The 26,794-nt window shown below is 43.6% G+C and overlaps 1 protein-coding gene across 6 annotated transcripts in view; it reads right to left on the bottom strand.

The window, feature by feature from the left end:
* Window positions 1-560: 560 nt before the first annotated feature.
* The window catches only part of KIAA0319 (KIAA0319 ortholog), a 111,387-nt gene continuing 85,153 nt past the window's right edge, over window positions 561-26,794 (bottom strand). For 4 of the 6 annotated variants that reach the window (XM_011962786.1, XM_011962783.1, XM_011962782.1 and 1 more), the window contains 10 exons: window positions 26,212-26,344; window positions 25,089-25,237; window positions 22,919-23,070; window positions 20,846-20,984; window positions 20,002-20,161; window positions 15,647-15,789; window positions 13,291-13,413; window positions 11,242-11,332; window positions 8,191-8,282; window positions 2,778-3,781 (listed from right to left, as the gene is read on the bottom strand). In XM_011962786.1, the coding sequence (XP_011818176.1) occupies window positions 3,603-3,781; window positions 8,191-8,282; window positions 11,242-11,332; window positions 13,291-13,413; window positions 15,647-15,789; window positions 20,002-20,161; window positions 20,846-20,984; window positions 22,919-23,070; window positions 25,089-25,237; window positions 26,212-26,344 (1,361 nt within the window). In that variant the 3' untranslated portion in view covers window positions 2,778-3,602. Of the gene's footprint in view, window positions 3,782-8,190; window positions 8,283-11,241; window positions 11,333-13,290; window positions 13,414-15,646; window positions 15,790-20,001; window positions 20,162-20,845; window positions 20,985-22,918; window positions 23,071-25,088; window positions 25,238-26,211; window positions 26,345-26,794 lie in introns of all 6 variants that reach the window. The other 2 variants (XM_011962781.1, XM_011962787.1) reach the window with 2 other exon arrangements.

The raw sequence follows: 26,794 nt of genomic DNA on the forward strand, positions 1-26,794 counted from the left end.
AGTCTCCTGAGTACCTGGGACTGCAGGCATGCGTCACAATGCCTGGCTAAATTTTTTTGTGTGTGTGTTTTTTGAGACAGGATTTTGCCATGTTGTCTAGACTGGTCTCGAACTCCTGGACTCAAGTGATCTACCCGCCTTGGCCTTCCAAAGTGCTGGGATTATAGGCATGAGCCACCACGCCCGGCCCTGATTTTAAAAATGGCTTTATTACTGATAAGAGCTAGATTAGAGGATGTAGTGTAAGTATACTCTCTCCAGAATCTAGTCACCCCACCACACTGCGGGCCTTCTGGCACTAGGGACAGACTGCCTGTTAATAGCAGAGAACCACCCACGCAGAGGAAGGCGAGCTGACTGAGCATGCTCAGTTCTTCCCGAACACTTGTCTACCCACAGGGAAGGAGCAGGGGATGTTAGTCCAGCCTTGTGCAAATTTTTTTCTTTCTGTAAAGGGCCAGATAGTAAATAGTGTATGCTTTGCAGACAGTCCCTGTAGAAACTACTCAACTTTGTTGTAATGTAAGAACAGCCATAGATAATACATAAATGAGTGAATGTGGATATGTTCCAATAAAACTTTATTTATGAACACAAATCTGAATTTCATATAGTTCACATGTTTCAATTTTTTTTTTATTTTTAACCATTTGAAAACATAAGACCCACTTTTCAGCTCATGGGGCATGCACACACAGGCTGCAGGCCACAGTTTGCTGACCCATACTCAAGAGAAATCCCTCTACACCCAAACATAAAGAAAACAAATTTCCCCCTAAAACTAAGCATTACAGAAAATACAGACACCTTTATTTAGATTAGGGCATATATTTAATAGTGTGATATTAGAAATACCTTGTCAACACATAGGGAAAAATAATACATTTTAAGCAATAAAACCAAGATTCAAACAGTCCGTGATAGCTTTGTCACACAAAAACAATGGTGGTCACTCTCCTCCCCGCGCACAAAGGGTGCCATCACTGGCTTGTTGAGTGGTACATTTTCTTACCTCGCTGCATGTTTTTCAGATAGTTCTTTAGTCATACCTCATACACATGCTTAGCCCTGTAATGCCATGGGTATGAATCCTCCTTCATTGAATGTAAACCAGCAACTCAAGTGCCTGTTAGCCTGTGAGCCCTACAAACACCCACTCCCATATTCTAGGGCCTGTTTTTCTCTGTCCAAAGCTCTTAGGGGGCTTTATCTCCCAAAGACCCTGAATGATAAGCAGTCCACCATGAGGAACGCTGGCTGGTCATTCCATCTCGTGCTTTGTTCTGATGAGAAATGGGGTAACAAGACAGGACCCACTTTCCAATCACCACTGTGCTGTTTGATTTCTCAGAGATTCAAGATCCTTCTGTGATGGAAGGATCAGAGAGGCCAGGCTGTGATGGGCAAGGACAGAAAAGGAGGAGGGGCAGGAGAAGTCCATTGCAAACTCAGAGGGAGGGTGTGATCCACAGGAGACTATACAGGCCATCTCTCCCTCTGTCCTTGGCTCTCTGGACCCATTAAAAGGAATTCCTCTTAGTCCTGGGAACAGAACTTTCAGGTGGCACAAAGTTCCACCAGAATTTGCCCTCCATCCATCAAGGCAGGAGTTCTTTGTGTAGTGGAAAGCAGAACACCACAGTTTTAAAAATTTGCTTTCAGTGCTTAGATCCACTACATCTTGGCTGTGACCTCTGGCAAGCTACTTAACCTCTCTGGGCCTTCAGAGGGCTATCTGCAATATAAGAATAATAATATCTCCTCTTCAAGGTTGATTATAAGGATCAACTGAGTATGTAAAATGCATATGTTATGTACATAAAGCGGTAAATGTTCACTCCCTTCTTCCTCGTTATGCCCCATGACTTCACATGTGGGCTGCTGTCCCCTATGCCAGACATTCACATTTGCATGCAAAAAACCATAACCCTGGTCACTTGATAAGGCAGATTCTAGGCTTATGAAGCTCAATACTGGTTAAAAAAAAATACATCACATTTTCCTTCTAACACTATAGACAGTATTGAATTGGCTAGTTATACAGAAAATGTAGGCATAAGCAATTATTTTAAAAATAAAATGACACACATTTTAGTTCTGCCTTTCCCCAGTAAATTACAATAAGTAAAAATAAGATGGTCCCATGAGGATGAATACTCTGGGAGATGACAAAAGCACCTAAAAGCTGAATTTTTTTTAGGAGCCCATGGGGAAGATTTTCTCTGGCACTCCTGCCCTGATGGTTGAAATACCTTGCTTCTTAATCAGCAATGCAATCCTAGTTTTCCCACGTGTTACAAAAGCGTTGTGCAACAGGATATCGTTTAGGTGTGGTTACACTTGGTACCACAACACTGGTTCTAGCTCTCATTCTAATCTTCCCACAAAGAATGCCAAGGGTGCCACCAAGGCCACCAGCCTCAGGACCAAGGGCGGGTGGGGAACTACCCTGAACCAGTCAACGTAGCAGGCTACAATTAACTCCAGTTAATTGCTCTGGACTACTGCTTTGTGGGTGGGAATGTTTTAATTGTCTTTCATGTTTGAACTAAGATTTATTCGGTAGAAAAACTTAAATGTATTTTTAAACATAGGAAGTGAATACATCTATGTCAAGTTATTTTGGAAAGTACCTGTCGGGGACCAGAGTATCATAACCACGCCATCCAAGTTAAGACTGACTGCATTTCAGAGTTTTGGAATAGATACACAATTGTCCTATCTATGGCAGTCCAAATGCACAGCCTACAGAACATAATAAATGTTTAATGAATTAATCACTTCTATTGCATTTAGTGTAAACTGGGGCTCAGTTTACATTAGAGAACAAGACTGCTAAACAACACCCAGAGGAGTCAGTGTCGTTTTTCTTAAAGATAATGTTACAATGCTACCTTCAACCTACACGGCATTAAGCTCCCCCTCCCCTTTCTATTGCCTCAGTCCTTAGAATATGATTCTTCCTTAGCTCTTGAATGGCCAACAGCTGCTCTCTTGAGAGCGCTGAAAACTGCCGTCGACATAGCACAGAATTGAAAACCAGGAGGGCTTTGCACTGTGTGTTGCCGTCAGCACAGAAAACTTGCTACACGCAAGACTCTCCGTACCTCCACAGAAGACGACCTGTGCCTCTTAGATAAGCTATTTTAACATACACAGCCATCTGACTGCAGGTGCTACAAGATAAACCATGTTTAGAATGCTGTTCCTTAGAGGCAATCACAGTGGCTAAGAGAGAAACCATCCCTCTTTAAATCCTTATTTAATTCACCTTCTCTAAGGTTCTACAGATAGAAATAGTTTTTCATCTTTAACATGAGATTGTGCCAGCTACAAAAATGCAAAACTCTTTTAAGTATATACCTTAGAGTTTCACCCAGCCTTTATCTCTATTAACAAACATCTCAGTTAAAAGAGCAACGTTTTAGTTTTGTGCCTTCACAAACCAGTCTTTTAGTATGTGGGGATACACATCTAGCCCACTGGGGAAGGAGGTCAATGAACTATTCTAAAAGAGTGGGTTTTGTGCTGTAACTCCCACTGACTGGTCCTGGATTCAAGGATTCCTATGGGGTCCTTCCACTTTACAACGGACTGCGCCATTATCTGTCCTTTGAACAATAACTGAAGGAAGCTCCATTTCTGATGGAACCATTCATGGAAACCTTTGGATTCCCTCTCTCCATCTTTTCTCGGCTGAAGATTGTGTCCTGGTCGCTGTCAAACTCAGACTCGGATACCATCAGGCTGGAGTTGTGCTCTGTGCTTCGGTGCTTGATACCTAGAGAGAAGCAGAGAGAAGCATCTGAGGAGAAATGCCATGATTCGCTTCCAGCTGTCAGTCGTTCTGGTTGCAGGTCCTGTGATGAGCACGGAGTGGTGCTCGCTGCACCTTGAAAGCAATCACTCAAAACAGCAGGCGGTTTGGGTTTCCTAGCAAGTAATTGCAGGGGCTTTGATGCCTCACCTGAGCTCCTGCCCCAGCTTTGACACTCGCCAGCTGCTTGACCCTGGGGAAGATACCTAACCTCTCTGAGCTTTGTCTCCTCCTCTATTCAATTGGAAGATAACAAAGCATCTACCCCACGAGTTTATGGTGAGGATTAAGTGAAATAGTGCATGTAACGCTCTCTTGGCCCAGCAATTAGTACATTGTAAGCATCCAACAAATGAAAGCTTCTGTGATTTTACCATTTGGTTAATATAATTTTGGTAGAATATTTGATTTCGGGGGTCAACCTAAGAGACAGAACAGGTATAAGATTCAATTCCTGGCCGGGCGCGGTGGCTCAAGCCTGTAATCCCAGCACTTTGGGAGGCCGAGACGGGCGGATCACGAGGTCAGGAGATCGAGACCATCCTGGCTAACACGGTGAAACCCCGTCTCTACTAAAAACTACAAAAAACTAGCCGGGCGAGGTGGTGGGCGCCTATAGTCCCAGCTACTCGGGAGGCTGAGGCAGGAGAATGGCGTAAACCCGGGAGGCGGAGCCTGCAGTGAGCTGAGATCCGGCCACTGCACTCCAGCCTGGGCGACAGAGCGAGACTCCGTCTTAAAAAAAAAAAAAAAAAAAAAAAAGATTCAATTCCTACTCTCAAAGGATTTATGGTGTCTAGCTAAGGGTTTAAGACATAGACTTGGCCGGGCCTGGTCTCGTGCCTATAATCCCAGCCCTTTGGGAGGCTGAGGTGGGAGGATCACTTGAGGCCAGGAGTTCAAGGGTATGGTGAACTATGATAGTGTTGCTATGTAGCCTGGGTGACAGAGCAAGACCCTGTCTCAGGAAAAAAAAAAAAAAAGAAAGAAAAGGCATAGACTCATGAAAAGATGGCTCATAACAGGTAAGATATTTTTAAATTGTATATGAATTAGGAAATAAGCACATGTACTTATGGCTGGGGTTGCTTCAGTGAAGTTTCCCATAGGGTGATGTTGCAGAACTTTCTCCTTAGTTCAGCTAAAACTAGGCTCTTGTCACACTAGCAGGAAAGATTAGGCTCGTGGACACATAGAAGGGTGAGAAAAAGGGACTTTATTGGGTAAAAAGGAAACAAAAACTCTCAGCAAATAGAGAGGGCGTCTTGCCAACAACCTCCTGCCTCACAGACTGAATCCCAGGTTACCACACAGGAACTGAAGAGGCCAGGCTCCTCCCCACTGCAAATGACGCGAACCTCCTGTGGCTCCACCCCCTTTCCCCAGTGTGCAGGTGGACATTATTTAGAGAGAGAATCAGCTGGGAAAGGGCAGGGCCTTCATCAGGGACCAGCAGTCCCGTTTTTCAGCCTTCAGGCTGTTTTAGGCTTGGAGGTGCAGTTTCACCAGGGACCCTTGGCTGTCTCCTGTCTCTATCAGTGAGATCTAAAGAAGAGAATTTAGACAGGAGGACAGCGGAAGGGCATGGAGTATGCAGAAGCATCCAGGGATATTTAGAAAAAAACTAGTTTGTTTGGAGCAAATGATTCATGTAGGAAATAATGAAGGAGAGGCTGGAGAGAGAGAGGCAGGAACCTCACAGAAAAGCACATGAATACAAAGTAAACCATGAAATTTGGATTTTATCCTGTAAGCAGAGAAATGACACTGTTAAAATGTTGTTCTGAGATATTAATAAAACCACAGCATGCAGGATGGAAGATAGACAGTAGACATAGAGGCTGCTGTGGTCTGAATGTTTGCACCCCCACAAATTCATGTGTTGAAATCTAACGCCTAAATGGTGGTACCAAGAGGTGAGGCCTTTGGGTGGTGATCGAATGGGATTAGTACTCACATAAAAGAGGCACCAGAGGCCAGGCGTGGTGGCCCACACCTGTAATCTCGGCACTTTGGGAAGCCGAGGCGGGTGGATCACTCGAGGTCAGGAGTTTGAGACCAGCCTGGCTGACATGGAGAAACCCTGTATCTACTAAAAATACAAAAAAGATTAGCTGGGCATGGTGGCAGGTGCCTGTAATCCCAGCTACTTGGGAGGCTGAGGCATGAGAATTGCTTGAACCTGGGAAGCAGAGGTTGCAGTGAGCCGAGATTGTGCCACTGCATTCCAGTCTGGGGGATAAAGCGAGACTGTCTCCAAAAAAAAAGAGGCACCAGAGGCTGCCTTGCCCTTTGCACCATGTGAGGGTGCAGTGAGGAGGCACCAACTATGAGGAAGTGGCCCTTCCCAGATGCTGAATTCGCCTTCCCAGCCTCCAGAACTGTGGGTAATAAATATCTGTTGTTCATAAACCTCCTTGTCGGCAGCATTTTGTTCGAGCAGCCCAAACGGACCAAGGCAGAGGCAGTGCAATGTGGAGGAAGAGCCCGGCCTCCACCCCACCTTCAGCACTCACCAGCTATGTTACTTGGGCAAGTTGCTAAAGTTTCCTTTGCCTCAGTTTCCTCTTGTGTAAAATGGGGATATTCATTGCACATACCTCATACCGCTACGGGTAGGATTAGAATTCAATGGGTAAAGTACTTCAGATGTGTTTAGTATATATTTGACATTAAATACCTGTTAATTATTATTATTATTACTATTAGTTCACAGGTGAAACTGTAAGGACCTGAACTGGGGTGGTGATAGTAATGATGAGGAAAGAGGGCAAGAGTCTAGCAAGGTGCGGGTGTCTGGAATGGGCAGTGTGTGTGGAGCACCAGCGACTGAGGTTTCAAACTGGGGCAATGAGAATGGGGGTTCTATGAATAGAAACGGGAATGTCAGAAGGATGAGTGTATTTTAAGACAAAGGTGGGTGAGATAATGCAACCTAAAGCACATTGTGCTCTTAGGTAAAAGTCACTATAATACTTCTGATATGCAATGCGGATGGTGAGCACTCAATGTATGCTACTATTTGTTCTTCCTGTGGGGCTCTTCCTGCCAAAGCCCTGTTAGCTACACTCTCTGTATACGATCAGTCATTCTGACCTGAGTGTTCCTACCCGGTGTCATCCATGCATCGGTAGAACTCCTTGCGCTCCAGTATAATTATCCTCCCACAGGCTGCGAGCTCCTGTAAAGGCAGGCTCTGTGCTTCCTCCTCTCCCAGTCTCCAGGGCCTAACCCGGTGCCTGTGCACAGGATAGGCATTCAACACTCACTGTGAGCAATGTTTTGCACCTCACAACTCTGAAAAAGATTATATCTTCCATAAAAATTAACTTAGTCATAAGCCCAGAATTATGGAAAATCTATAGAGTCGGTGTTTAGCAGCCTCAGAGGGCCAGAGAAGTTTCACTAAGTATGCAACAGTTAATAAATGAGAATGAAAAAGTTAACCGAGGTGGGCAAGTGGTGCTCCTAAGCATAGGGATCAATACATTTTGTGAAGAAAGTCAATTTTCTGTAAAGCCTTTGTGTCCATCTATATCAATGGCTAATTAGATAATGCAGCTACTGAAAAATGTTAGGCTTTAAAGTCCAAATGTCCTCGTGCTGCATTTCTGTCCTAGCAGACCTGAAGGCAACAGCATTCAGAGCTGAGCTGAGGGAGTGTCTTCAACTGCCCCCCACCCTCCAACCAGGAGTAGGAAAAAAAGCAGATGCTGGGGACACCTCTGTTTAAAAAGCAGTCTTGCCCTGTGGTCATTGGTAGGTGCCCAGCTGATAACATTTCATATCCCTCATCCATTAATGCCTCGAAGTATTATGCCAAAATTTCATTAAATTTATAATGAACCTACTGCCTCCTGCCCCCACGCCCGCATTAGCACATCCTCAGGATTGATGAAGGTTATTTTTCTTTTTTTTTCTTGAGACAGAGTCTCAGTCTGTAGCCCAAGCTGGAGTGCAGAGGTGTGATCTCAGCTCACCACAACCTCCACCTCCCGGCCTCAAGCTATTCTTCTGCCTCAGCCTCCTGAATAGCTGGGACTACAGGTGCACACCACCACGCCCAGCTTTTTTTTGTGTGTGTGTATTTTTTTAGTAGAGATGGTTTCACCATGTTGCCCAGGGTGGTCTCGAACTACTGAGCTCAGGCGATCCATCTGCCTCGGCCTCTCAAAGTGCTGGGATTACAGGCGTGAGCCACCGTGCCCGGCCTGAAGGTTGTTTTTCATCACAGAATCCCAGCCTCACTCTTCCTTCCCAATTAAAGTGCTGACTCCAGCCAGATCATTCTCCCTTGATCCAAGTTAGCCCTCAGGCATACCTAGGGTAAATCGTGGAAAGGTGCCAGGCAGTCATTCTGGAGACTGTCTTACCATATTTGGGCCTCAGTTCCATTCTTTCCTGTTCATCCATGTTATCCAGGATGGTGTACTTTGTTTTCTTCCTTATTTTAGTCCTTTTTTGTCTGAAAGGAACAATGAAAACTCAACTCAGATCTTTAGAAAGGTAACTGAGATCTAGGATTTAACGCACAGTAAAGACACTAAAGGAAACATTTTGCCTTTATGATGTGATAGTTGGCATCTTTTATTAAAGAAACATACGCAAGGCCAGGTCAGAGCTCAGAGGGGCGTTATGCATCTTGGAGAAACCCATTTCGGGGTATAAACAGCCACATCACTCTTGCCCACCTATCGACAGGTCTCAGCTAAGCCTCAGGCTGCAGTGCCAGGGACCTTCGGTGCAATTCTCAACACCTGTGTGTTGGCCCAGGGAGCTCTTCTTCATGAGTAATTCCTTATTCAGAAGAGCCTGGATGAGCAAATGTTCCCCTAAACCTATACCACCCTGCAATGTCCAATGCTGCAGTAATGAAAAGGTGTCATGAACTAGCAATCAGAAAAAAATAGCAAAAATTATAATAAATTCCCACAATCAATTAGCAACAGCTGCTCCCCATCTTTTTCTTTTTTTTTTCCCCCTCAACACATGTAAACTAGGCTGGTCCCACCATGTGCCCCATCCTGTGTACAGAGATTATTTGGAAATACACATCCAAACCATGCGAAGGCATGTAGAGAACAAAATAGTAATTTCACAGCATAAAAGCAATTTTCTGAGAGCATGATGATCAGAAGCATGGGTCTCAATTTAGCACTTACTAGCTGGTGATTTAGAGAAAATTATTTGAGACTTTTGTGCCTCCATGTCCTCACCTGTAAAATGGGAGTAAGAATAGTCCCTGTCTCACATGGTTGATGAGAGGACTGAATAAGATAATGCATACAAAGCACTTAGCCATTAATCACAATGGCAAATACTTCATACATGCTCACAGTTATCACTACTAGCATCATCATCTTCTACTTGATAGACATGTCACAAAGCTCAAGATGTTTAATGCCATGCACAGTAGGGTCACATATGGCTCTGGGAAAACTTAATGGGATTTAGGCCTCTAAGTGCCTGCACCTGGCTCCCTTTCACCGGTCTTAATTTTGGGAATGTAATCACAAAACTAAAATAATCTATAAGTGATTTCTGAAAAATAACTATTAAAATATACTTTTTTTTTTTGAGATGGAGTTTTGCTTTTGTCACCCAGGCTGGAGTGCAATGGTGCGATCTCAGCTCACTGCAACCTCTGTCTTTCAGGTTCAATCGATTCTCCTGTCTCAGGTCCCAAGTAGCTGGGATTACAGGCATGCGCCACCGCACCTGGCTAATTTTGTATTCTTAGTAGAAGCAAGGTTTCTCCATGTTGGCCAGGTTGATCTCAAACTCCTGACCTCGAGTGATCCACCCACCTTGGCCTCCCAAAGTGCTGAGGTTACAGGCGTGAGCCACCTTGCCCAGATTAAAATATACGTTTTTAAAAAATCACACCTTTTGAGAGCAGTTACAGTGTTTCACATGAAAGAGTGGGCCTGATGCTCTCTTCTAGGACAGAGGGTTGAGCATGGGGTTCTGGAAGATTTGGCCAATGAGGTTGCTTGAGGCTTCTCAGAGGTCAGCTCCATGGAAAAAGGAAACACCTAAAGCAAAAGTTCTCTTTGGCGGTGTTATTGCCTCACTTACAGTTTCAAATTTATTTAAAACAATTCAGGTGGATTAGATTATTGCTTTACATAATGAAAATAATCAAAATCTACCATTTGTAACAGTATACTTCCAGAACTCCTTCCTCTACTGAGACCTGTAAGGCCACTTAGGTACTTGTGAGATATATATATATATATATATATATCTGTATGCATGTTTTCATCACGGTTCCTGGCTAATAACTCCCACGGCCCTTGTTACAATGCTGGGGCACTTTAGGCCTCAGAAAACACATTGTCCCTCTCTCTGACCTTCTCCTGCCTTCCTTTCACCTGCTCTTTATTCTCCCCAATGCAAGAACCTTCCCCTGCCTTTCTGTCTCGGAGCCAGCTGTAAAGACATTCTCTGACCTACTTTGTCTGATTATAGGTCATAAAACGCTCATTTCAGAAAGAGTTCTGCCTCCTACCCAGGAGGATGGAGTGCTTTACAGAGAGGCCGAGAAGAATCTGGACAGCCCTTGCTGGGCTTCCCCACAGCCTGTTAGTATCACGTCACACCCTTTTTGTCCAACTACTCTTCTATAAATATCCAATGAAGTCTTCATAAAAGGCCCAAGACGACAGGGTTCAGAGAGCCTCTGGACAGCCAAACACATGGAGGTTCCCAGACAGTGGCATGCTCGAGAGCGCATGGAAGCTCTAGGCCCCTTCCCCATACCTTACCCTATGCATCTCTTCATCAGTATCCCTTGTAATATCCCTTGTAATAAATAACCAATGTGCTTCCTTGAGTTCTTTGAGCCACCCTAGCAAAATAACTGAACCCAAAGAGGGAACTGAGGTACCCAATTTATAGTCAGTCAGAAGCCCAGGTAAAACAACCTGGGGTATGTAACTGGCATCTGAATGGGGTGGGGGGCAGTCTTGGGGACTGAGTCCTTAACCTGTGGGATGTGACGCTATCTCCAGGTAGACAGCATCAAAACTGAATTGGACGACACCCAGCTGGTGTCCACTGCAACACTGTTGCTTGATTGGTGTGTGCAGAGAAACTCCCAAACACTGGTCACAGAAGTCTTCTGTGTTGATTGTGGTTGAGTGAGAAAACAGTACCGCTCTAGTGAATATAATGTAAGACCGATAGAGAATAACATTAGATATGATATAGAATCGTTGACCCTCCTAGAAAACACAAGAGCTTCAGTGAGAAAAGGCTGCCTCTGATATTCCATTTACTTAGGCACTTATGCTTTGTGGCAGAAAGTGCATTATTATAATAACCAGCTTAGCAGTTTACCAAGCCCAAGTAAAGAATTCTTAAGCTGTCAAAACACACCTAGTGTAGGGTCTCTATTTCACATGAATAAGCACTCGAGGTACCTTTTGCAGCAGCAGATGCAAAGCCAAGTGAAACCTCCTGTTAGCACAGTAAGAGTAAAACCCAACACTGTCACATAGAATATACTCCACTCTGAAACACAAGAAAACCAAAGTGGACACAGTTATAGACTATTTGTAGAACAGTTTTATTCTGATGATTCATAACAAATATTTCTGAATCCCTACAAGTAAAGGCCACCTGCGGAGTTGATAACATCTCATCAGGCTGGTAGCAGAGCAGAGCAAGGTAAAATACGGATAAATCAAGAACAACCTAAAACGGCCCTGTTTTTATCTACTGGGTCTCAGGGCTTCACGGAGCACATATTTCATGCTAACTTGGGAACAGAATAATCAGAAATAACTAAAATTAGTCAATTATGTAGTAATGCCTCTTACATAAACACACATGTATACCACATCAAAATATTCATTCCAGAATGCCAAAAATCACGACCCTCACCCCTGAAAGTTCTGGCTTGGTTTTAATAAAACATCTGTATGGTTGTTTATGGCATGAAGACATTTTTCACAGCCAGAGAGCAATTCGGAAACTACTTGACCCTCATTCCATCCACATCCTTACAGAAATCTAATGTGAAAAGCTTTCAACGGTAATTCAGGGACAGAGAAGTCCAGTTTAAGCCTACTAGGGAGCAAAGTTTAACTCTATTAGGCTGGGTGCAGTGGCTCACGCCTGTAATCCCAACACTTTGGGAGGCTGAGGCGGGCAGATGACTTGAGGTCAGGAGTTTGAGACCAGCCTGACCAACATGGCAAAACCCTGTGTCTACTAAAAATACAAAAATTAGCTGGACCTGATGGCACACACCTGTAATACCAGCTACTTGGGAGGCTGAGGCAGGAGAATTGCTTGAACCCAGGAGATAGAGGTTGCAGTGGGCTGAGATTGTGCTACTGTACTCCAGCCTGGGTGACAGAGCAAGACTCCATCTCGGAAAAAAAAAAAAAAGTTTAACTTTATTAAATGTTATATAATTTCATTGGAATAATGATCCAAGGGCTGGCTATTTTCTGATTTTTATATAGTATTAAATGGGAATATACTTTGGCAGTCAGCTCTTACTATCTTCGGTGCCAATTATATCCATCTGGTTCCCCAAACAACAAATTTACTTAGTAGACTGCCATTAAAATACAGTTTTCTCCCCAGAAGAGACCTCAGGGGCGCCAGCTTGCCTTGCTGTGGCTCCAGTTTTTGGTGCCTGCCTGTGTGAACAGCTGGAAGAGTGGGCCAAATTCTCTTCTTTACCTGATTCTAGAAGATCCACACCAGGGGCCACTTCACCAGAAAATCACACTGAGCCAAAGCCAAGGCAGGTGTAACCTGGAACTGCAGCCCATGGCCCAAGCAATTCTTTCTTAGAAATGTCAGCAATAGTGAGCCAATTCTGCTCTGCCAAAGGGGATTTTCTCATCAGGAAGTTTTATGTAAAAGCCTAAACACACCCCAAAAAGTAGATTGTAAGAAGGGTATTAACTCACTACCAAGTGAGCTGGTTCACTTGGCTTCAGGTGAGAAAAGCACTGAATGTTTATAACTGCAAAGCTAGGCAGATAGTTCTTTTTTTCTCTTTTCTTTTCTTTCCCTTCCTTCCCCTCCCCTCCCCTCCCTTCCCCTCCCTTCTTCCTTTCTTCCATTTTTTTTTTTGAGACAGGGTCTCACTCTGTCCACTCACTGCAGGCTCGACTTCCTGGGCTCAAGCAATTTTCCCACCTCATGCTCCTGAGTAGCTGGGACTACAGGCACATGCAACCACACCCAGTTAATTTGTTAAGACAGGGTCATACTATATTGTCCAAGCTGGTTTGGATCTCCTCTCAAGCAATCCTCCCACCTCAGCCTCCTGAGTAGCAGAGACTACAGGCGTGTATCACCATGCCTGGCTTATTTTGTTATTTTTTGTAAAGGTGAAGTCTCACCATGTTGCCCAGGTTGGTCTTGAATATTGGGCAGATATTTCTGATAATCGAGAATGAGCTGCCTTAAAGCTCCTCACCCAAAGCCTCCTCTATGCCAGAACTCACCACAGTTGCTCTCTCCATCCCAGATATAATGCTGTATAAGGTTCTCCATCCATAACTGAGAGCAAATGCAGCGTTTTGTGAGGGGGTCACAGTGGCCATGGCCAGAACATTTCAGAAGGCAACCTGCAAAGAGGTGTGTAGGGCCGAGGTCAGCATGCGGAAAAGGGAATCCCTGGATCCAGCTTATTTTGTATCTTCAGTAGCATAGGTCCCAAATAAATGCATCTTGTTGAATTAAGAGCCTCTTACAGTATGGACAGGGGTTCTGGAGATAGTCTCTCATCACTGACAATCTCATCAGAAAGCAAATGGCAGAAAAAGCCAGTCCACACCATGCAGCAAAAGCCTTAAAAACATTGGGAGGCCAAGGTGGGCAGGTCACAAGGTCAGGAGATTGAGATCATCCTGGCCAACATGGTGAAACCCTGTCTCTACTAAAAATACAAAAATTAGCTGGGCATGGTGGCACGTGCCTGTAGTCCCAGCTACTCAGGAGGCTAAGGCAGGAGAATCACTTGAACCAGGGAGTCAGAGGTTGCAGTGAGTCAAGATCGCATCACTGCACTCTGCCTGGTGGCAGAGCAAGACTTCGTCTCAAAAAAAAAAAAAAAAAGGCTGGGCATGGTGGCTCATGCCTGCAATCCCAGCACTTTGGGAAGCCAAGGCGAGTGGATCACTTGAGGCCAGGAGTTTGAGAACAGCCTGGCCAACACAGCGAAACCCCATCTCTACTAAAAATACAACAGATTAGCATAAATTAGCTGGGTGTGATGGTGTACACCCGTAATGCCAGCTACTTGGGAGGCTGAGGCACGAGAATCACTTGAACCCAGGAGGCAGAGGTTGCAGTGAACCAAGATCACACCACTGCACTACAGCCTGGGCGACAGAGCGAAACTCAAAAAAGTAGCAAAAACATAACACTGTCTGGCCTAAGAATATAATTATAAGTATTTATCTGGAGTGCAGTGGCAATCATTGAGGACATGCCCAAAGATTTATCTACATTGTAGCATTATTTTTAAAACCAACCCTAAAATCCATGAATAAGAAACTGGTTACATAATTATGGTGCACATCCAGGGAAGAATACTATGTGGCCATAAAAATTTTATTGAAGAGAAATTTTAAAGGATTGGGGAACATAATCATAATTTTTTTTTAAGAGACAAGGTCTTGTTGCTGTGTTGCCAAGGCTGGTCTCAAACTCTTAGCCTCAAGACATCCTCCCTCCTCAGCATCTGGAGTAGCTGGGATTACAGGAATGTGCTACTGTTCCTGGCTCATAATATGATTTGAAGTGGAAAATCAGATTAAAAATATATATCATGTCATCCTGATTGTAAAGATAGGGAAACTGGAAAAAACATATATCAGAGTATTAACAAAAATTATCTTTGGATGGTGAGAATTTTGGACCAGAATTCAGAGAATTATTTTATTCTTTGTGCCTCTCTGGATATTCTAAATTTTGTACAATAAATAAATATTATTTTTGTAACTAGAAAAAAAAGGAGTTATTGGCTGGGCATGGTGGCTCATGCCTGTAATTCCAGCACTTTGGGAAGCTGAGGTGGGCGGATCACTTGAGGCCAGGAGTTTGAGACCAGCCTGGCCAACATGGTGAGACCCCATCTCTACTAAAAATACCAAAAAAAGAAAAAAGAAAAAAGGAGTTATTAAAAATTAAGTTACTCCATATTATAATTGAGAAAGTCAATTGTAGGCAGATATATATATATATATCTGAAACAAATTAAATTTGACTGCCCAAACATTATCATGTCCCTTGTAACTCTCATTTCCCTGGAGTCTACTGAAATAACTGCTTCAACATAACAAGAGATTCATGTTACTCATGAAATGAAGACAGAAGCAATGGGACTATGAATCATTTAGGTGCCCTGGAAGGGGAGGCGAGTAAGAAGTTAAGAAAAGAGGTACACCTGGAGAAGGCATTTGTGAGCTGTCTTAAATTTTCAAGGAGCTACATGACATTATCATCACAACCTAAGGCATGATGTCTTTCCATGATGTCCAAGTGAAATAAACTATATAAACATAGCTTTTGCAGCCAGTAACACTTATTTGTCTTTAACATTGTTCTTTCTGCCAATGGCCATTATCTTGTGAGCATAACCTTGACCCATAATTATTATTGCTCTCCATTTTTCTTCCAAGACCAAGAGTAGTTGGCAAATGTATGTTGCAGGAAACCCTACTGGAGAAATAAATGCAAAACAAATACCTGGATACTGAGGTGAAAATGTTCACATGTCACTCCTCTTCTGTGTTTGTCAAACTTATCCATGATTGGCAAGTCTGATCGTTTTAGAATATTCCATAGGGGACCTACCTGCTGTATCAACCCTCAAGACCTTGAAAAGCAAGAAGTCAGCCTTCTCCTTTGAGAGTCGCGTGTGCAGATTTCGGGCCACTTCAGCAGCTTTGAGAACCTTGAAAGGCTGCCCGCTCTGTACATAAAACACAATCACGGTGCTGCAGAGGAGACAATGAGAGAGGACAGCCACATGGTCAGACGGTGACTGACATGACACGCCCACCACAGCATCTGACCTGTGCAACTGGGGAGGTAGATGGCCACAGTTCTGTGGCTTGCCAAGGACGGGGCATATCTATGAACCAAAGAATTGATCTGTTTCTATTCATAAAGCCTCTTCAGTCTCAACGTACAGCTGATCAAAGACAGACAGATCTTCAGATAAAAGGAGCAACGTGTAAATTATGTATCAGTTTTTGAAAATCCTAACCAAGTGGGTCTGGAGAGCTATCAGGTTAGTGAACCAGAATGCATCTATGTGCTGGGATGTATGAAGTGTTACATCCCAAACTCCATGGGGATGGAAGCTCTTGTACGCAGGACCCTTCTAGATTTTGCCCTATGTACCTTTTCATCTAGCTGTTCATTTGTATCCTTTAATATATTCTTTGCAATAAATCCATAATAGTACGTTAAAAAAAAGGGAGCAATATATATATATATGTGTGTGCAAAAAGACAAATATACACAAAATAACTTGCAGACATGTCTTTCTTTCTGCCTTTTTTGATTGAGATATAATTTACATATCATAAAATTCATCCTTCTAAAGTGTAAATTGAATGGCTTTTAGTATATTCACAAAGTTGCACAACCATCTCCACTATCTAATTTCAAAACATCTTCATCACCCCAGAAAGACAATCCACACTCATTAGCACCTCCTCCCCACAGTCCCTGGCAACCGCTAATCTGCTTTTGATCTCTATGGATTTGCCTCTTCTGAACACTTCAGGTAGATGGAATCATACAATATGTGACCTTCTGTGTCTGGTTTCTTTCACTTAGCATCATGTTTTCAAAGTTCATCCACGTTGTAGCACACATCAATACTTCATTCCTTTTTATTGCCAAATGATATTCTGTTGTATGAATATATCATATTTTGTGTCCACCCATCAGTTGGTGGACATTTGAGTTGCTTCCACATTTTGGCTATTATGAATTCATGCTATGAACATTCATATACAAGTTTCCATGTAGACACAAGTTTTTCATTTTTATTGAGTATATACCTAGGAGTGGAATTAATGGGTTATATGGTAGCTGTATGCTTAGCATATTGAGGAACTGCCAAACTGTATTCCACCATTTTACATCCATTTTACATCCCCACCAGCAATGTATAAGCGTTCCAGTTTCTCCACAGGCTCATCAACACTTGCAATGGTCTGTCTTGGATTCTAGCCATCCTAGCAGGTGTGAAGTGATATCTCAACGTGGTTTTGGTTGGCATTTCCCTGGTGGCTAATGGTGAGCACCTTATCATGTGCTTATTGTCCATCTGTATATCTTCTTTGGAGAAATAGCTACTCCAATCTGTATTCATCTCCTAGGGTTGCTATAAAACATGTCCCACGAAGTGGCTTAAAGCAACAGAAACCTCTTCTCACAGTTCTGGAGGCTAGAAGTCCAAAATCAAAGTGTTCTGTTAGCTCTGGTGCTGTCAGCAATCCTTGGTATTCCTTGGCTTGTGGAGGAATCACTCCAGTCCCTGCCTCAGTCGTTACATGGTGTTCTTCCTGTGTGCCTCTCTCTGTGTCTCTTGTTCTTTTCTTAGAAGAACACCGGTCATATTGGTTTAAGAGCCCACCCTACTCCAGTATAACTTCTTAACTAATTATATCTGTAATGACCCTATTTCTAAGTAAGGTCACATTCATAGGTACCCCAGGTTACGGCTTGACTATATTTTGGTGGGGAGTAGGGGGTGGATATAATTCAACCCACAGCAAATATTTTATCATGAAAGGGTGCTGGATTTTGTCAAATGCTTTTTCTGTGCCTATTGAGATGATTCTGCAGTTTTGTCCTTTATCCTATTAATGTGGTTTATTACACATTTATTGATTTTTATATGTTGAACCACACTTGCATTCCTGGGATAAATCCCACTTGGTTATGGTCTATAAACCTTGTAATAAGTTGCTGGATTCAGTTTGATAGTATTTTGTTGTAGATTTTTGCTTCTATATTCACAAGAGATATTGGTCTGTAGTTCTCATTTCTTGTGATGTCTTTGTCTGATTTTAGTGTCAAGGTAAAACTGGTCTCACTGAATGAGTTGGGAAATGTTCACTCCTCTTCTATTTTTTGGAAGTTTGTGAAGGACTGTTAATTTTTTAAATATTTTGCAGAATTAACCAGTGAAGCCATCTGGTCTTGAGTTTTGTGGAAAGTTTTAACATTACTAATTCAATCTCTTTGTTATAGGTCTATTTAGATTTTTAAGTTCTTCTCAAGTGAGTTTTTATAATTTATGCCTGTTTAGGAATTTGTCCATTTCATCTAGGTTATCTAATTTGTTGACATACAATGATCCATAGTATTCTCTTATAATCCTTCCTCACCCACCTTTTTTGGAGACGGTCTCATTCTGTTGCCCACATTGGAATGCAATGGTGTGAACATGGCTCACAGCAGCCTCAACCTCCCAGGTGATCCTCTCACCTCAGTCTTCTGGGTAGCTGGGGATCACAGGCATGTGCCACCACACCTGGCTTTTTTTTTTTTTTTTTTTTTTGAGATGGAGTCTTGCTCTGTCACCTGGGCTGGAGTGCAATGGAGTGATCTCAGTTCACTGCAACCTATGCCTCCCAGGTTCAAGCAATTCTCCTGCCTCAGCCTCCTGAGTAGGTGGAATTACAGGCACCTGCCACCATGCCTGGCTAATTTTTGTATTTTCAGTAGAGACAGCATTTCGCCATGTTGGCCAGGCTGGTCTTGAACTCCTAACCTCAAGTAATCTGCCCACCTCGGCCTCCCAAAGTGCTGTAGTGCTGGGATTACAGGCATGAGCCATCGCGCCTGACCGCCTAGCTAGTTTTTTGTGGAGATAGGGTTTCGCCATTGCCCAGATTGGTCTCGAACTCCTGGGTTCAAGGATCTGCCTGCCTCGGCTTCCCAAAGTGTTGGGATTACAGGCGTGAGCCACTGCACCCAGCTGTTTTTATTTCTATAAAGTCCATAGTAATGTGCCTTATTTCATGCCTAATTTTAGTAATATGAGTCTTCTCTATTTTTTCTTAGTCAATCTAGCTAGAGATTTATCAATTTTGCTGATCTGTCCAAGAAACAACTTTTGGTTTTGGTGATTTTCAGACATGTCTTTGATTCAGTATTTGATATTTTCCAAGGGAAATATATGATCCATTTTAGAAAGAGTTCCTTAGAAAATAATTAGAACATGTTTTAATTTGGTATTTTTCTATTCTTCAGTTCTCTGGAAACTAACCAAAGTGGAGGAGCTGACAATAGCTAGGCAAATGGAGTTACTGTGAATGGTGGGTTTTCATTCCCATATTCTTTCTGTCCCTCCTCCTACCACACCCTGGGTTAGATAAGACTTAAAAATAAAACTCAGGCTTACATCTGTAATCCCAGCACTTAGGGAGGCCTAGACGGGCAAATCACTTGAGGCCAGGAGTTTGAGACCAGCCTGGCCAACATGCTGAAACCCTGCCTCTACTAAAAATACAGAAATTAGCCAGGTGTTGTGCTGGGCACCTGTAGTCCCAGCTACTCAGGTGGCTGAGGCAGGAGAATCACTTGAATCTGAAAGGCGGAGGTTACAGTAAGCTGAGATTGCGCCACTGCTCTCCAGCCTGGGCAACAGAATGAGACCCTATCTCAAAAAAGTAAAATTAAATTAAATAATAAATAAATAAAATAAATAAAATTCAATTAAATACAAAAATTTCATAAAAAATAAAGGCCGGAGTTTCAGCCTCATATAGTCCCAGGAGATGGCAAGTGGTCATCAGTGATCCTTTCACATTGAGAGAAGCCTCAGTCCCCATGAGCGTGGGGCAGGGATGCAGCCCAGCTGTGAGACATCCTCCTCACATGCCCCAGACCCCTGCCCAGCTCTGAAGACACCAGAGCTAACAACCGTCTCCCTCGCTGTCCCCAGCTCCTCCTCCACTCAGAACATTCCCAGTCAGCAAACATTTACTGAGAATTTTAGGAAGGACCTAGCACGATGTTGGCCACACTACTGCCCTTTGAGAAAAAAAGTATATGAATGGGATAAAAATGTGTGCAAAACTACAGAAGAAGCAGAGGAATGCACAGTTTTCTACTGGACTGGGATGAGGTAAGAACTGGAATTTTGTAGGGCCAAGGCCCTGCCTTGTGTGTGCAGCTCCTACCTGAGATCCGAATGGGCCCGAATCTTCTGGACCTTAATGTCCGAGTCCAGCACGTTCAGCAACACAGCCAGCTGCCTCACAAGGGTGTCCTTCCGCTGCTCTGTCAGCTGCCCAACGCCAACCTGCAGGGTCAGCTCCACCAGGCCACTCTTCCTAGGGTCTGGGGAAAGAGAAGATACAGGATTTGTACTTGGAGATTTGCACAGGCTTTAGAGTATAAGGAGCGAGGTTTCTACAAGAGCTCAAAATTACTCCTATGCCATTTCTACATTTGAGTTGTAGGACTCAGGTAAATTCTTCTAAACACCGTGGAGGCCACTATCTGGGAGTACTTTCCCTTGTTTTATCCCAGTTTGCTGTTTATAACTTTTTTTTCCAGATGATAATTGAGTATACCTAATTAGCCTCCGGGCTAACTGAAAAGTTCAGCCTCTTCCACACTTCCCCAGGACTAGAAAGAGAATTTTGCTTCCAAGTGCCACAGGCACTGCCCAGTTCAGTTTATGCTGGGCTCATTACAGTCGTTTCACTGGCGCTGCCTCCCTCTGTGCCCTGGTATTGAGGCCCTTGTGTCTGCTTCACATTAGGTCTTTGTCTTCTGGCAGGAAAACAAAAGTGAAAAGAAAATCTAGTTGCCAGATAACATTCTCTTTTAAAGAGTGACAAGGCTGGATCTATCTGGGGATACACAACAAGGTATAAGAGATACCCTCAAAGTGGGTCCAGCCAAGAGCTGCAGCCAGCCACAGGAGGCCTCCCACACTAGTCACATCTGTCAGCGTAAAGACCCCAAAGGCTGGCCAGCCAGAGCATGCATGGCCAGCTCCAGAGCCCAGGAACTCACCTGGCTGCACTTCCACAGTGGCAGTGTCCGTGTCCGAGGCCCCCTGACTGTCGGTGACTCGCAAGTGGAAAGTGTACACCCCCTCCACCAGATTCGTAAGCTGCAGGGCTGCACTGTGGTCAGAGCCATCAATGACATCCTACAAAAGAACACAGATCACGGGGCAGCTGTCAATCCTCAGGTCCCAATTTCTGGGCTTGTGTTGACACGGGCGTGACTTTAAGAGAAAAGCTGCAGGGGAATGAGGCTGGTGGGAGAGCTAAAGACAGGAGAAATCCTCAGCATCTCTTCCCCAAAAAGTGCCAGGGGGCACGTCCTCAGACAGTATTTTCTGGGCTGAGTTTACCAAGCACTTTCCAGGAATTACCAAATAATTAATTGTATCCAACAAAGGGAAAGACCATTTGAATTAGGGCAAGGACCCTGAGAACAAAGCACAGATTTTCTGGGTCTTATTTTCAAACATAGCTTTACAAAACTCTCATCTTGAATTCCCTCATAATGTATCATGTTCACCTCAAATAACCCAAGACCCTGTGTAGCATCCTCTGTTCTGTGTGCTTCTAAGCGCCAAAGAATTAGAGAAGAACCTCCCAGAATCCTGCTAATAGAAGGGGTGATAACGAATACATGCTCTGAACAGAGACTCACTGTTACTACATTTAGAGGCAAACCCCCATCTAGTTGAATAGTGTTAATTCTAGAAGTGCTTAGAAAGTATAAAGCGTTTTCAGTTCCTTCCCTGTGACCACTCCTTAGTACATCTCCAAGAGTAAACCTGCATCTCTCCAGTCCTTAGAAATGGCAGGAATGAAGATGTACATACATTTATGTCCTAAGAGGCAGAGTGATCTAATGGGGGTAAAATGCCTGCCAGGAGCTAAAAACCTAGGTGTGTCTAGTTTGATTAGAAATGGATTAGTTAAGGCTGGGTGCGGTGGCTCACACCTGTAATTCCAGTACTTTGGGAGGCCGAGGTGGGCGGATCATGAGGTCAAGAAATCAAGACCATCCTGGCCAACATGGTGAAACCCCATCTCTACTAAAAATACAAAAATTAGCTGGACATAGTGGCATGTGCCTGTAGTCCCAGCTACTCGGGAGGCTGAGGCAGGAGAATCGCCTGAACTTGGGTAGTGGAGGTTGCAGTGAGCTGAGATCGCGCCACTGCACTACAGCCTGGCCGATAGAGTGAGACCCGGTCTCAAAAAAAAAAAAAAAGAAAAAAGAAACAAAAGAAAGAAAGAAAAAGAAGTGGATTGGTTAACCTTGGCCAAGTCACTTCTCATGTCTGCATTTCGCCTTCTGCATCTATAAAACATAAACAGGAATACCTGACTTATTAACTCATCTGGCAGAATATGAGGAACAGAAAAGAATCCACTTGGACCAAAATAGGAAGGATGCAAAGCATCCTGCTTCCAGCAGGATGATTCCTGCTAGAAGACTTGACCTCAAAGTCCTTCCAAGCTATGGTTTCCTGCCCATCCAAAGTCTGTTCAGGAAAAAGTCGGAAAAGATTTCAGCTTTTGGTTAAATCTCAAAGCAGCCTACTGCCTCCAGCCTTCAGAACATTCAAATGTAGAAGCATAAGCACCTTCCAGGGAACACGGAAAGAGAGATGAGGTCATTATAGAGACAATGCCATGGACTGAACTGTTTCCTTCCCAAATTCCTGTGTTGAAGCCCTAACCCCATACGACTGTATCTAGAAATAGGACCTATAAGGAAGTAGTTAAGGTTAATTGAGGTCATAAGGGTAGGCCCCTGATCCAATAGGATTAGTGTCCTTATAAGAAGAGACACAGAGTGCTCTTCCCCTGCTATGGGAGGACGTGGTAAGAGGGCAGCTGTCTGCAAACCAGGAAGAAAGACCTCACTGGGAACTGAATTAGCCAGCAACTTGAACCTGTCTTCCCAGCCTCCTTAACAGAGACAAAATGAAGTTCTGTTGTTTAAGCCTCCTTATACTTATATCCTTAGAATATACTGTGGTATACTGTTTGCAGCCCAAGCTGACTAATGCAGATGTAATGATAAGTGGTCTAGGAGCAATTCTCTCTCAGTACTCACTCCAGCTGCTGGACTCTGGCCATCCCGGATCCACAGATAGGACACAATTCCTTGGTCATCAGTAGACCTTGAACCATCCAAAGTAATGGAATTATTGGGAAGCACAAGAACATGTCTGCCACCAGCCCGGGCTCTGGGAGGACTATTATTTTCTAAGTCAAATATAGCAAAAATGAAAGCAAAGAGATTGATTTAAAACACTGGTGATAGAAAAAGTGTGTCATAAAACATCTACAACTCTTCCACCTTGCAGATACAGTATGTAGAATTAAAATATCCAAAAAGGCATTTTTTTTCCCCAAATGCATATAAGATACAGACTTCCTTAAAACTCCATTTGTAGTTAGCTAGCTATAATTTGGGACGAAAAAGGTAAAGCAGGTAGCAAGCTATACATTGGGAATTTTTCTAATATTGTTATAATTTTTCTGTCCTTGAAAAAAAGGAACAATGATTTTATCAACATTTAGGGTGCTGAAAGTGGCAATATTTTGGTTTAAAATATATTCTGGGTCATTTTGTACTGGTCCACACTATCTGGCCAGAAATATTTCCACTTCACGTACTACTGCCAAATCTTGACTCCCTAAGATTAAAAAAAAAACAAAAAACAAAGACTTGAGTAAAAGCAGGCTGGGTGCAGTGGCTCACACCTGTAATCCCAGCACTTTAGGAGGCCAGAGCAGCAGAATCACTTGAGACCAGGAGTTTGAGACTAGCCTGGGCAACATAACAAGTCTCTATCTCTATGAAAAATTAAAATAATAATGATAATTAGGCCCTCACTTCTCTGACTAGGTGTTAAATATAAATGAGGCAATGGCCAGGCATGGTGGCTCATAACTGTAATCCCAACACTTGGAGAGGCTAAGGCAGGATGCGTGCTTGAAGCCAGAAGTTCAAGACCACCCTGGGCAGCAAGACCTGTCTCCACACACAAAAAAATTAAAAATCAGCTGGGCATGGTGACGCACACCTGTAGTTCCAGCTACTCAGGAAGCTGAGGTGAGAGAATCACTTGAGGTCAGGAGTTTGAGGCTGCAATGAGCTAAGATCGCAGCACTGCACTCCAGTCTGAGCAACAGAGTGGGACCCTGTGTCTATTTTAAAAATAAAAAAATGAGGCAATGTAAAAGCCATTTCTGATGTAATAGCTTCAGAAAAGAGGGGCCAAGGAGCCTTAACAAGACTACAGTACAGTGGGGAGATCATAATAAGACACAGCCTCAATTTGGAGATGAGGCTGCTGTGAGGCAAATCCTGCTTGTCCAGATGGGGCTCTGGGACCCAGCCTGATCCCTCCCAATTTCCCCTTAGAAAGAAGTCAAGATGCCTGTTCAGATTATTCTCTCTACTTTAATGCATGTTTGAAAATCTCAACAATAAAATCTTTTTAAAAATGCAAATCTATACGACTTTGCTGTTAAAGTTGCTTCAGTCTCTCCCAGCTGCCCAGAGAATAAAGTCCAAACCCCTAGGCATAGCCCAGGTACATACAACCCTCCATGGCAGAGCCTGTGCCTCAGGCTGCAGCCACTGTCCCAGCGTCCCACACTCTTGCCATTCTACAATGCGTGAACCTTTCCATCCAGCCAGGCTCTTATACGCCTCTGCACTTCAACACGTGGTAATCATCCCTTCACTAATTCATTCAATACCTCTGATTTGCCATGAGTCTAGCACTCGGCTATACTGAGGATACAGAGATGTCTGAAGCAAAGGCACTCAGGCAGTTCACAGTCAAATGGGAAGACAGACAAGGAGACAAGTACCTAAAATGGTATTGCACTAGTCTAGACCACAGATTTCACATTAAGAAACGATATGGAGTTTGAATCGCTTTTCTTGAATTTCCAAGCAATAAAGAAAAAAAAAAAAGCATAATAGTGTCATTTGGACATGGGTCTTTCATTACTAGCAGTCACAGAAGAGTGAAGTCATTAGAAGATAGGCTCCACAAACAAAAGGAAATGTCTCCTTGCAGAGGATGACTGGGAAACAGCTAACATGAATAGAAGAAAGTTGGCTTTTTTTCTGCCAGGCAGGGTTTGGCATCTGCTGTGAACAAATAAGCAAACACCAACATCTCTGAGCAGTCACGGCCTGGCTGAGGGTCCTGCAGACTTGAAAGCAGAGCAGGCCCAGCCCTGTCCACCTCAGACCCACTCACCCTTCTTCACAGCCACAGTGAGGGTGGACGTGCTGCTCAGTCCCTGCTGGTCTTTCACGGTCAAACGGAAGCGGTAGGTCCCCACCTGAAGACCAGTCACAGTGGCAATTGCTTTGTCAATATTTTCCATCTCCACTGCACTGGGGCCTCTATAAAACATGGAAGCGGTTAACATAAGGGCGGGGCATGGGATTCTGAATATGACAGGCATGCGATCTGTGCTCTTATAAACGTTTTGTTCCAGCTATAATATATGCCATTTAGAGAATTCTAAGAAAACTCCATTCATCTGTACTCTCTAGTTCAGTGTAAGAGTCATAAGCGAAAACCTATTTCAGGCAGAGTCTGCTGGAATACTGGGAAGATAATATTTGTTCTCAATTTCTTTAAGTCAAGCTGCCAGTGAAATGATCTATCCTTGGAAAATGAGCCTTAGAAACGACTCCCATTTCTTCTTTGAATAAAATTAGGTGAAATCCTCATCTATCTTTAGGGAGAGCATAGAGGAGGAGGGAATAAGCCAGATAAGCCCTCTCCTAAGAGATAAATCACATTATAGTCATTAAGATCAGGGGCTTGTCAAAAATACCTCAGATTGGGTCCAAGCTCTTTCTCTTACTATCTGGGCAACCTTAGTCTGTGTGGTCTCATTAGTGTCTACAAGCCTCAGTTTCTTCAACTTTAAATAAGAATAATATTCTTATTTATCTCTTACAAACTGATACAGGGTTCTATGAGACAGAGCATGTAAAGCTCAGAAAATCTTAGATGATATGGATTGCCTCTTACACTCTGCACTTCTGGTGTCTACAGTCACTGCAGGATGGGTTGAGTGTAGACAGGATCACACACAGGTTTCCCTAAACCTCTTCTGTCACGAACTCGCCTCACACCAAGACAGCCCTGTTCACCTGCCCTGAGCTCTACCTCCCTCTACTGTCAATGATGTCCATCCACACTTGACATACTCTTCAATCAATAACACCCAGCCACTTCTAGAAACGTGCTTAAATCCCAACTCCTCAAAATGCTCAAGCTGACTGTTTACTACAGATCTCCAGAGAAGGGATAATATTAGCATTCAGCATGGGCATGAACCTAGCTCAGTGGCGAGACAGACTACCTGACGTGCTCCCAGTGGTAGAAGACAATGCCGTGGTCATCACTGCTGCTGCTCCCATCCAGGGTAGCACTTTCCACTGGGAAGATCAGCTCTTTATCAGGGCCGGCCACAGCTACTGGAGGTCTGTTATTTTCTGGAATTACAGAAACAGTGTGAAAAAGTATTATCTCTTTGCATTCAGTCTGCAATCCTGTGATTTCTTGATTTAAGTACATTACTCATCTTCAGACCAGGCAGCCACTAGAGTATGCAGCATCCTTTGGAATCCTGGAGTGAAGCACTGCAGGCTCCTAGCTGATCCAGGAGTTGAACAGTCCAAGTTCAAGACTGCCGTTACAGGCAGCCAAGAAACACTGTCTCTAATAGACACATCTTTGGTTTCTTTGGTTTAAAAGATCTTCAGTTGGCCGGGCGCAGTGGCTTATGCCTGTAATCCCAGCACTTTGGGAGGCCGAGGCGGGCAGATCACAAGGTCAGGAGATCGAGACCATCCTGGCTAACACGGTGAAACTCCATCTCTACTAAAAATACAAAAAATTAGTTGGGCGTGGTGGCGGGCGCCTGTAGTCCCAGCTACTCGGGA

Source organism: Colobus angolensis, unplaced genomic scaffold (genome assembly GCF_000951035.1).
Source record: "Colobus angolensis palliatus isolate OR3802 unplaced genomic scaffold, Cang.pa_1.0 Scaffold6, whole genome shotgun sequence".
Classification (NCBI taxonomy): domain Eukaryota; kingdom Metazoa; phylum Chordata; class Mammalia; order Primates; family Cercopithecidae; genus Colobus; species Colobus angolensis.